At 36.8% G+C, this 12,533-nt stretch overlaps 1 protein-coding gene across 1 annotated transcript in view; it reads left to right on the top strand.

Annotated features, from left to right (window-relative positions):
- The window catches only part of LOC135681796 (phospholipid-transporting ATPase ABCA3), a 42,529-nt gene extending 30,423 nt beyond the window's left edge, over positions 1-12,106 (top strand). The window contains exons 35-46 of the mRNA XM_065196412.2: positions 389-481; positions 1,629-1,716; positions 3,608-3,711; positions 3,988-4,017; positions 4,742-4,899; positions 5,491-5,557; positions 6,125-6,228; positions 6,772-6,864; positions 7,441-7,517; positions 7,633-7,829; positions 10,222-10,347; positions 10,793-12,106. Of these exons, the coding sequence (XP_065052484.2) occupies positions 389-481; positions 1,629-1,716; positions 3,608-3,711; positions 3,988-4,017; positions 4,742-4,899; positions 5,491-5,557; positions 6,125-6,228; positions 6,772-6,864; positions 7,441-7,517; positions 7,633-7,829; positions 10,222-10,347; positions 10,793-10,870 (1,215 nt within the window). The 3' untranslated portion in view covers positions 10,871-12,106. The remainder of the gene's footprint in view (positions 1-388; positions 482-1,628; positions 1,717-3,607; positions 3,712-3,987; positions 4,018-4,741; positions 4,900-5,490; positions 5,558-6,124; positions 6,229-6,771; positions 6,865-7,440; positions 7,518-7,632; positions 7,830-10,221; positions 10,348-10,792) is intronic.
- Positions 12,107-12,533: the final 427 nt, after the last annotated feature.

Below are 12,533 nucleotides of genomic sequence, written 5' to 3'. Positions count from 1 at the left end.
GGACCTCCGAAAAATCTTCACAATTTTGTAAAGTTGTTTCCTACCTCTTATGATTAGATGCATATACACCTCTGATGTAGGAATCAATCTGAGGGAAGGGGAATATTTAGTTGAAACGTTGATAACTGTGAAGGAAATAAAATCTCGGAGTTGCAACTTTGAGCAATGTTATTGTGTTAATCCAACTGTTATTTGCAAAGAATTGTTCCAACTATTTTGTTCCAACTATTTTGTTCCAACTATTTTGTTCCAACAATTTTTGCACGCTATATTGAATGTCAGAGGAGCTACAAACAGTTCCTTGTTAATATATTTATCGTCTGGATGTTATCTTTGCCATTTAGAAAATGAGTAAATGCCGCTACAAATAATTTCTTCTCATCTTCAGGATGTAGATGTTACGCAGGAGAAAGCACGTGTTGCCGACCTTGCACCAAATGGTATCAATGAATCTGCAGTTGTCATTAGGGACCTTACCAAGGTGAAAATTTTGTGAACTAGGCCAGGTTTAATTTACTTTCTTATAACTGAATGTAGAATTGTTACTGGGTAAATTAAAAAATAGGATCCTTGCGTAATATCTGTCTGTCTGGTCGTTGGATCTCTCGAACTTTTTTCATAAGTACTATTGGCTAATAAAAGCGACGTCAGACCCCGTCCACGCATATGCGTTTACAATTGTTATCGTTTACTTTTCTATGCGTTTACCCGTTTTGTCTACACGTGAATAGGGTTCCAGATGACCATGAAGGCATACTTCTAAAACTTCTTTTTCGCTTTTCAATTCTTTTTCTAAACGCTGACATCAGAGCCACAAATTTTTAAAGTTTTCAGACGGTCTTTTATTATAATTATTTGGTTGGCATAATTTCTGCATTAAAATTTTGCATACGAACCAAAATTTTCATATTGAGTTTGCTCACGAACTATGCGAGAAGAAAAATTAATCTTGTTTAGCATAGTTTCCTTCTCGACGCACGACGCATGGAAGCCACAAAACTAGTGCACATCAGGAATGCGAGTGATGAGACATGTATCGTCATATTGTTTATATCTGTTGACTCAACTCACTACATGTGCATGAAGGGCTTAGTTCATAGTGCTTAGATCATGGTATGGGATCATGTGACGTCAGTTGCATATATGGAAATAGTACATATATTTGCAGTCGCTTCAGCGTCTACGTATGGACCAGCTAAAACACCCTGTAAGCAATATAAAAGAATCTGTGTGGAAAGTGAAACTTAGTTTGCCTTTGTAAAGGAAAACAATCATAAACGTGTCATATTCAAAGTTCCAAGGACAAATAATTGTCTTCAAAGCAAAATAATTGTTACTTGGTAACTAATTTTGCATAGTATTGTCCAACAGTGTTTTAGGTATCGGAGTCGTGTTTTATCAGGCTGTGTTTTATTTGTATTCTAAGAAACCAAACGTTTGATGTCTAATCCGTTGTAAATTAATTTGACACATAAGAACATTAATTTTGTAAGAAGAACGAAATTTGATCATAATTTCGACCATTACTAGCTATAAAACGGCATAAATATTCAATTTACTTATGATCTGAGCAAAGTTCATCTGACATTTGGTATAAGTAATAACAGACTAATTCTCTTTTGTCGCAGATTTATAAAAGTAACAACGTCAGAGCTGTTGATTCTGTTTCAGTGGGAATTCCTTATGGGCAATGTTTTGGCTTGCTAGGAGTCAATGGTAAGTTAATTGCTAGGTTAATTGCTAATGTTGGTTGAATATTACCAGTATATATTACTAGTATAACTAGCTCAAAAATCTCGATTAGCCATAAGACCTGGCCACTTTCAAACCACACAGTTCCCGATCATAATACATTTTATGTCTGTGCTTGAAGAAATGAATTTTGTCATTGCAATTATGTTGTTGATAAGAAGGGATTTTTCTACCGATCGCCTATTTCTAAAGAAAATACTCAGAAATTTGCTATTGTAACAAACAGTTTTGCACATGAATTAATTTGATGACCGCATTGGTTTCTGGGAAGCCAAACACCAAAGGCAAAAATATTAACAATGATCAAATCAATGGCGATAAACGTTGAACGTTTCATGAGGTAGCTTTGAAAGGCAACGTGATTTTCTTCATCATTTAATCATATCTGCAGCAGAGTGAATTGCTATCTTTTTAGTAAACTGTTTGCTGCTTAGTTGTGATGAAAATAGACTTGATAAGAAGGTTTGGAAAATATTGAAAGAGCTTTGATATTTAGATGCAGCATCAAGAGTTTAATTTAATGGCATTGGAGACATGTTTCTGAATTTCAGAAAGGCTTTTTACAGCTTCCCGTATCAGACATCTAGAACTGCGTATTATATGTGTTGGTTTCATTGCGTCGACTGCAAATTTAGAAAATGCTCAGCTGGCAGTTGTTAAATTGCATTACAGAACTGCATCAGAAATACCTAGAAGATGTTCTTGATAGCTGATTTTTGAGAAGGCAGGCTTCTGAGGAATAACCCAATTCAAAGAAGTTTGTATTTGCCACCTAGCACCCGGTTTTTAGCACACTGAGCAGCTGTGCTTATCAAGCAGTATCCTGGTCCTTCCTCTCGATGTGACCACCTCGTGATTCCTATGCCTGCTATTGCAGAGATCTGGCAACTCTGCCCACTGGGTGGGTGAAAGCTTGGTCCAAGACTCATCTACGGACCCTTGGATCTGTATTCAGCGCATCTAAGCCCAAACCTTCAAAATTACCCTATGTAAATCGTCAAATCTCAACCATTGGGTGACCCCCCTCCCGAATAATACCATTAATTGCAAACATATTTATCGGGAGACATGGTCATTGCTTCAAATAAGCCTCCACAGTGAACTAGATGGTGTTTTTTATGTGTTTTGTGACGGCAAATCTTGAGGAGCGTTACAAACGGAAGCACGTATTATTTGATAAAATTAATAAACGTCGCTGTCGTCCCTTGATGTCTTCAGTAGAGAACAAGTTTTAGCTATGACTTAGGGTTGTGATTTTTTAATCATGGTCTCCATACTTCCAATTGCCAGTGAAAAATATGTTCGTGATTTAATCTGTAACTCTAGAACTGATTTTTATCAAGATTCAAAAAAGTGAACGAGCATGAAAGCCATGATAACTAAATAATGTCTGCAATATCAGGAAACATCCGTACTCGACGGAAAAGGTGTTTTGACATGTTGCACCAAGAAATATATACAAGCCAACTCTAGCAAAAGAGGGCCGCAGTTATCCAAAAATTAATGCAAGGCGAGAATAGTTCAGATTGATTCCACCCTTTTTTATTTTATTGTTATTTTAGTTCAAATACTGATTGTTTTTTCTTGGAAGCCTACGAAAAAAGTTTTACTCCACTCTTTAAAATGCCGATAAGCTCCCTTGAATAAGCCCCCATGTGAAACATCTTGATGAAAATATGCCCCCATGTGCTTATTCGGGGATTTAGCTTAGGAAGACATCCCTTTTTCAGGAAAGCACCGTTTTCTGAAACTGAAAGCACTTCATTTTATTCGAGGTTGAGATAGGTAGAGTAATGAAACATTGCTTTTACTGTGATATAATTTTTTATTACTTTTAAATTCTTTATCTCGTAAGGCGCTGGGAAAACAACGACGTTCTCGATGCTTACTGGAGAGACTAATATCACTGGAGGAACGGCTTTTTTGAATGGTCTTGATATTCAGGCCCACCTACGCAAGGTAATTATTTCACAGTTGTTATTTTGTCACACTGAATTTGAACTTAGAAATTGTACATACATGTATTTATATAGATAATTATGCATAATGAGCATTACTGTTTATCTGGCTGTCATATAGTGCTCGTTTTCGTATAAAAGGGCTGTACCTTGCGCCTTGGTACATAGAATCGCCCAATCTTATGTGCCAGAGCAAACATACACATATTTTTCTGTTGTGGTTGCTGTATGTTATCCATAAAAGTTTCATTTTTTTATTAATTTTTCATTTTGTCAGGTCCAACAAAGGATCGGATATTGTCCACAGGTAATTCTTTATTTTCTTTACAACGCTGTCAAAACAATTCATACAATAATGTTTATTTTGAATCAAACCAGCTAACTTGCATAATTTGAAGATGGCACGAAATAGTGGAGACATTGCATTCAGTATGATAACCATCTAGTATTCTATCTTCACCTATATTACCATCACCACTACAATCATTTTTGCCATTATCGACATCATCACCACTTTTGTCATCCTCATCAGCATTATCAACATCGTCGCCGTCAATACATCATCATGCTTACATTTATGCTGTATGCAACTGTTTTTTTGCACTTTGAAATAGTTTTTTTTCAATGTACGTATGCCACATAAAAACTACCTTGTAATAGTGCGGTTTGTAAGTGTTATGTTTTTCAAAATGAAATGACGACTGGTTTAAAAATTATTAATCAAATCGACGAGGAACCATTAAATGATAATTAAATCTAATTTGAAAATTCAAAAACATTTGAGAATAAATTACAAGTAAACTGATTTTTTGAGCTCGTGTACACAGTGTTTTCAGAGCAAAAAGTTGTCCCTTATACCGGGGCGAAATATTTGTCAACTTAATGCATTTGTTAACTAAATTTTTCCTCTTTTTTTGTTTTTCAAGTCAGATTTAACTAACGTTGGATTGTTCCTTGTCGCGTTGCGTTCGTCCTGTTCATCGTTTTTCCTGAATTTGTCGGTTATGATTCTAAATTTTAATTTTACACAGTTTGATGCACTTATTAACCATCTGACTGGCCGAGAGATGCTCGAAATGTTTGCTCGTCTTCGAGGAATACCATCATACAAAATTCCAGATGTTGTTAATGCTGTCATACATGATCTTAATTTGGAAAACTACTCAGACAAAATGTGTGGAACGTACAGGTATGTCCAATTAGACCTCTACCTTCTCCGCCTCTCCGCCTCTCCGCCTCTCCGCCTCTCCGCCTCTCCGCCTCTCCACCCCTCCGCCCCTCCGCCCCTCCGCCCCTCCGCCTATCCGCTCCTCTTTTCTATTTCCGCACTTGTCTTTGTGTGTCTTTGGTACCAAGGTTAGGCGTTCAATTACAATGTGTTGAAGCAGTCAAGCGAAATTTCCGTCATTTATTTAAGAATCTTTCTTTCCAAGCCACAAGTTTTTCAATTGCCAGGAAGCCCGCATACTTGATACTTAGTTGCATGTCTGTCTGTCTGTCTGTCTTTGTTTGGAGACATTTGGTGATTTCAAGATTTACTTTTAACTATGTTCCCTATAGCAAAAACGCATATGACCCGAGGTACAGGCCATTGTAAAGAGTTATCCGTTCTCTTGGGGTTTTTTTCATTGCTTTGACTGTAATCAAGAAGTATTGCCCATTTGATTGGAGGGTCGGGAATCTGGGGGTGCCCGTTAAAAAGGGTGTCGCTTGTACAAACATGATGCGGTAACTGTGTGTCTTTCCTAACAGATGTTTATTTATTATTCTTTACGCACAGCGGTGGAAATAAGAGAAAGCTAAGTACGGCCATTGCACTCGTTGGTGACCCGCCAATAATTTTCTTGGTAAGTACTGTCTTTCTCATTACAAATCTGATATGAACGTACTCGCAATACTGAACACGAAGTCCTGTTCTTCGTTGTTACTTATATTGTTTTATCTCGTAGAGCCTAAGTTATGCAAAATTTGAATGAGAATGCAAGAGAAAAAACCTGTTATGTTTCTCTTCACCTTCTTCAAAATCTTTGCTGGTATTTAAGTGTTTTCTTCAGCTTCATTAAGGGAATGATACATTCCCCGCACAACCATTCATGTTGTATGTAAAATAAACGTGACTACCTGGTGCAGCGCAAGTATCATTAACCAAATTCTTTGGTAATTTTCCTGAGTGACAGTAAAAGATTTTAACAGACAGTGAAATGAATAATGCGGTTGATAAACTCGCAGATCTTTAGGCATCAAGACTCTCAAAGCTCCATTAAGTCTGCGCATAGACGCTATCGGCTTGCATTTTGATTGGAATTAGCTTTTGCACTGCCCACTTTTAATCCTTTTCCTCAAATGTTTTAAGGGCACTATTGCACCCTATTATACCCTAAATACTTTCCTGTAGAACTGTGTTTTTATTGTAGGACGAACCAACCAGTGGCATGGACCCGGTTTCGCGCAGATTCCTGTGGAATACGTTAAAGAATATTTTAGATTCTTCACGATCGATTATCTTAACCTCACATAGGTACTATATCTTGAGAGGACATGAAGAATCCGGATAGGTATCATGTATTGCTGGATGTCATATTGGTAGGAGAGCATTCCGTGACCCTAGGCGAACTGTGATTCGTTAAACAGTCAAAAAAGTCCTCGACGTGTATAGCTTGAGGTTAATCAAATTTTCCTATCCGGATTCTTCAGTTTCGCCTATGTCTCCTTCCTGTTTACTCTTGTGCTAATTTTTCAATAATATTGCAATAATGATAATGCTAGGTCTAAAATGAGATTTGTATGACGACAAGATATAGTTGTTCTGCCTCAAGTGGCAATCGTTGCATAGAATATTGAGAATTTGTTCCATTTGACGCGCACGAAGTCTTCCTAGATAATCGAGGTTTTCATCAGCCTCATTCAACAATGTGAATTCAAGCGAGCGGCAACCTTTGCCATAACCTCTGAACCTAAGAATTCTGAAGGCTTCAGGAAGCCTTCAACAGATAAAAAGAAGCCTTGGCTGCGGTGAATTAAAAGATTTTTAATTATTTGTGGTCATATGGTTCTTTTTCAGCATGGAAGAATGTGAAGCATTGTGTGATCGACTTGTCATCATGGTTAACGGGGAATTCAGATGTGTTGGTGGGCTACAGCATATTAAAAGCAGGTCAGTTGATGCCTTGGTTGACGAATTAGTTAATGAAAGACCCATTTAGATCATCCAAAACAACCTTCTTCTTTTCCATGTCACCCCTTCCTTCCTTACCCCTCTATTTGTAATAACCAATACAAGACAGCAAGTTCCAAAACTACGACGCTAAAACAAGGCCAAAGACTTGATTAGGGCTGTTGTTTTTTCCATCGGGTGCTCAACGGGTGGTCTGGAACAAGAATTTCGTGGGTGGATCTTAATCGATTAGTGGTTATGATAGCGGACTACCGATCCAAGGGTCTGCGGTTCGAGTCACTGACATGACCAAACTCTTCATAAGAGTGAGGAGAGAAACGAAATGTGGCTACATCAATAAGGAATAACCAGTACCCTGCTCGTTAAGCAAAACTTTCCCGTGTCCAAATAAATAGCAAGATAAGTAACAAGTATAACCAAAAAACCACCATATTCCAATCCACTGTTGCTTATAGTTCATTTAGACAGACCATCACTTCGAAATTTTGTTGGAAATGGTCTTCATCAGCTATTCATGTCATTAACTGGTTTAGTAATTGTTAGCTTTAACCGTAGGTTCGGACAAGGCTATACCATGATGATTAAGATTGGCGATAAAGAAATAGAAAGGCGACATAGCTTCAGAAAAACAGGTTAGCAGAACTATCCATGACTTCTTTGAGCTTATCGTAAGCTGCGACCCTGTCGAGTAAAAAAACTTGCTTATGCAGTGAATTTGTGGTATCAGATCTACCATTGTTGTTACAGGCTCGACGACCAACAGGGCTTACAACGTCAGCGTTTCTTCTAATGATGAGGCTGCAATAATCAACGAGTTAGAACAGGCCACTGGTAACCTGTCAGCCCAAACTGACAATCAAACAAACATTAATCAGTCGACAGAGCGGTTGAAATCTTTCATTGCAAGACATATAAAAGATTCTCATCTTCTGGATGAAAGACCGGTTAGTTAATGCATTATTACGATTCGTTTTTATCAGCTTACCGTTTTTTGTCATTTGTTTTTTTCGTAAACTTTGCCAACATGAGAAAACGAAAATCCAAATATTAATGCATTGTGATGATTCCTAGATAATGATTTATTTAGTCCTGGGCACTAGCCTAACACAACTCAAATATCATGGCTCTTAAGTGCGTAAAAACTACACCAAACTTTTCATGAAACATCGATTCCACTAACTTGTAGATTGAGTGCCATCTGGACAGATGACACAACTAGCTTTTTACGACCGCTAGGAGAAGTGCTAAATCGTTTGAACTTTAGTGGTGGAATCATCAGGATGAACATCCACCCCGTGGCTGGCTTCCCTAGGATAGAAAGAAGGCAAACGCGATGCCTCTATTTGGCTACACTCAGCTTGTTCGCGCGAAGTCGCTTTGGGAGTACAATCACAGCCTACTTCAAAGGCAATTAATTTTCTCTGCGACCAAAGCGATCCCAAATACGCATACGCAATTTCAGTGCGCGCTAAAAAAAGATTGAAGTGGAGGTGACCTGTAGACATTGTCAGATTAACTGTTTTTGCAAACTGTTGGCTCAGAACAGGAGAAGAGCTGAAGTGAAACGTCATTCATGAATATTTGACGTATTTTGGTAGCGTTCGCGCTAATGTACGCAAGGCTGATCAAGATAATCAAGATCTTGAAAAAAAACTTTGTCGTGATTTTAGCGAAGGATGCTCTTCCTCATAGACTGCAGCTATGCAATTGCTTTTTGCCTTAAAAAATCATCACATCGTTTATTACGGTTTGTCACGTCTTCCCTTGATGGGGCTTACCAACAAAAGTTGTTCACCTCATGTCGACAACCAACAAAGGTTGCACGGCGAGTTTCCTATTTTTTTTTCCTATTTTTCGCTGTGACTCAACGTATGATATGTTTAAGAGTCAAATGTTTCAATCGAATATCAGTGCAGTCTGTTGCACAATTGCTAATTTGATATCCTTATTGCACAAGGTATAAATCCTGGTGGCTTTTTGGGATTGAAGGCCCTTTTTGCAACTTTCTTCGTCGAAATTTCACATTGTAACTTGACGTTGATTTCAACCTCTGCTTAGGTATTTTGATGCATTAAGATATACTCTGTCTCCTGATCAATACCCTTTTGCTGCCGTTCTCTGACTCTTTTTACAATTTGAATTCATTCTTTCATCGAGTTTGGCATTTATCATGAAGTCTCGCAGTATGTGCGTGCATAATTCAGAGGCTTTTTGTTATGTACTTTGTTATGCCTACGAGTTCTGGTAGATGGTAATCCAAAGAGTTCAACGTAACAAAATACAACTGACATTTCATTTCTTGATATCCATATACCACAAGACCTCATTTAAGAGGCACTCTCTTTTACATAAATTTTCACTCTCTTCCGAGGAGTCTTCTTTTCAAATATTTATTTTTATTTATCTTCCAAGCTCAAATGTAGATAACAATTTGCTTGGACTGCTCGTTAGGACCTCTTCTCCTCTACTTTGAGTTTTTGACATTTGCCTAAAGCTAATAGCATTGATGCATTTTTTACACCAAGCTACTTAAGCCAGGGTTTAGTACTCTTTTTGATAAATTTTTTATTAATTCTAGTGCTAGGGGTTTCTTAAACGCAACATAAGATTGGCATGAAATAGAGCACCTAATCAGTCACAGAGAATCCCTCTTTCTATTGTCAGTGACAATCGAACATGCCTAATCTTCAAAAAAGAGTAATTTCTATTTCAATTTTGAGCAGTTTTTAAGGTCGAGTGTGATCAGTGCTATTTTTTATAAATATTTTGGCCTGTCTTGGACTTGGTTTCTTTATGACCAAAAGCGTGTATGCTGTATGAAAGATTTTCGTGCCTGTGGTCTCCAGTTGCATATCGTTAATGCGAATATATTTCACTTCTGACCTTTTGTGAGCTGAGAATATCATGATATGTTATGGAACATGTATTTTATAGAGGTTGTGCGACCCAGTGCCGAAATTAGCAAGGCCCATAATCCTGTTTGCCACTTCAGGGTCCACTTTATTTCCTCTTTGCTTTGTTTAAACTGAATAAAAAAATAGTGCTGATCCGCTTCTGTCTTTTTAGAGCAATTAGTTCAGTGCTTAGAATAATTATTGTCAAATAATGTTCGCAAAATTGTTTACCTGCAAACCTATAAGACATTGTGTATAATAGTGATGGGAAAAGAAACTTTTCCGTTATCATTACATTATCACTGTATTTTTACGGTAATCATTACAAATGACGCTTGTCTCGGTCTGTGTTTTGGGTTATTTGCTTGAATTCAGAACGATGCAAATGATGCAAAAGTTAGTAGGTACGGGAAATGCTGGAGTCAGATGATTATCTTTTCAGGGAATGCTGGAGTACCAGATCCTGAACCCAGACATTTCATTGTCGTATATGTTTGGAATACTTGAAGACAATGCTGCAGATCTGGGAATAATCGACTACAGTCTGAGTCAGACCACACTTGAGCAAGTAAGCTTCAAATGTTTTTATATGCACGAATGTAAAGTTTTAAAAAAACTATTACAATCTATAATTCCGTGACTATTCAAAAATTGATGGCGATTCAAACCGTTATTTTTTCATTGCTTATATCGCATGTTGTGATTTGGTACGACCAAGCATATCTGTTATATACTAGCCAAGCAAATTTATTGTAAAACCTTTGTTAATTTTCCTTAATTCTAACTAACCAACACTTGTCGTGGATATCTCTGATTCCCTCAGTGCTGTCTTTGAAGTTTGTTGCTTTGTTAAAGAAATTCTGTAAGCAAAATGAGCAGACGAGTGTTTTCAAGTCTTTTTTCAATTTCTTAATGTTTCCTGTTAAGCATATCTTTTTGGCCTACATGTCAAACCAATATTAACATATAGCAAAAAGATCTATCAATGTTGACATACTTTGTGCTCTCTTTAGGTTTTCATCAATTTTGCCAAATATCAGCGTGAAGAAGCAGCAAAGAAGAAAAAATTATGTGCCTGTTGTTGCACATGATTAAGATGTATTCATTTTCAAGTTTAGTTTTCAATTTATTGGTGAAATTTAAAATTTTGAAATTAGGCCCTTACAACTGAAATAGGATGTTGATTTTGTTCTGATGTTATAAATTTTCTTACATCTTTAATTTTTATTGAGTTTCTATGTTTATTTATGGGCTTTTTGTTAAACACTGTAAAACAAGTGACATTTTTTTAGTTTTTCCTATTTATTTCTAATTCCTTTTTCCAATGTCAACAGCGTCTCTGTTTTAATCCCTTAGTTTTCAAGCAGGTTTCTCTCCGGCCACTCCTCTATCCCTAGGTTCTTTCTGACAAACCTTTTTTGTTTATTTAGATCATAACTGATAAAGTTCTTTAATGGAAGCATTCATGTTTGAATTTGTAGTTCAAAATGTTTAGATGCGATTGTTTGAACAATGTTTGTGATGTTATATACTTAAATGTGGATAGGTTTCAAGTCTAGGAAGGGAGGTTCGCGTATGAACGCGCGTACTTTCTAGAAAATCTACTGCAAGAAGACAATCGTTGAATCATGTAAAGAAAATCATATTATACATGGGTCATTCCAAACCAAACCATCCAACAAAACCGACACATTTCTGGCCTCTAGTCTTTAGGAATTTATACAATTTTTTACACGTTATTTCAATAAAGATAGCGAAATTCCCGAAATTCCTCCAAGAACAATACGTACGAAATCCATGCTTGCAATAACAAAACGTAAGAAATTCATATTTGCATTAATGTTTCTGAATTTTTTCCCCTGCAATACCTTTTTAACTTTACAAATAAAGGTAAAAACGAGACTATTTCGCTGGACGAAAACCTACCCCAACAACCCCAACATGATCAGAGGTTAGTGGCATTTTATAAGGAGGAGGTTGGGGAGCTGCTTACAGTTGCATTGCCAGTTATCGCCATTTTAGCCTTATGTATATCATAAACAATATATCCGATAATGCCTTGATTGTTCTGTAAAACGTTACACAGACTTACAGAGTTCTAGATAATCTGTCTGATGAATGCACAAGCATGAAAATCTGAGTAACGACGAAATATTTTTCAATTTTAATCTAACGAATCCATCATGCAAAATATAATAAATCATTTCTTACGCATTGCATGTACTATATTAAGAGTGATTTAGACATAGATTATTTAGATGATTTTAATTTTTTCATTGAAGTAGATTATGAAAGAATATAGCCTATCAGAGTATCAAAACTGACAATTTCTTTACTTCTTTCTATCTGTTTAGACTTGAATGTTTATTATGGCTTTTTTTTGGCGATAGAGAATAAGTTATGCAGGCGCGTCCTTTCTCTTATTGTGTCAAACACTAATGAGTGAGACGGGTGGGACTCGTTCTCTTACAATTAGAATGGAGCTAAAAGGCCACCTCTTATAGACCTCCTCTTGTAAACATTCTCGCCTAATTAAAACCACACACACGCTTTGAACAAGAAACCGAGCCCGAGGCCTAGTTCATGAAGTTCGTTATTTTTGGACCTCTTTTGATCGAATTGCTGTGCTAAAAGTTCCTTGATAGTTCGTTAGTTTAACTGCACATTTGGTGCCCTGAAGATTGCACATAGTACGTTGAAATTCTTAATTAGTGTAGCTAGATTCTTAACAGTTGCTTAAAACAAAGGTGTTAA

This window comes from Rhopilema esculentum, chromosome 12 (genome assembly GCF_057945365.1).
Source record: "Rhopilema esculentum isolate cy_ngs chromosome 12, ASM5794536v1, whole genome shotgun sequence".
NCBI lineage: Eukaryota > Metazoa > Cnidaria > Scyphozoa > Rhizostomeae > Rhizostomatidae > Rhopilema > Rhopilema esculentum.
This window is presented reverse-complemented; position numbering and strand designations above follow the sequence as displayed.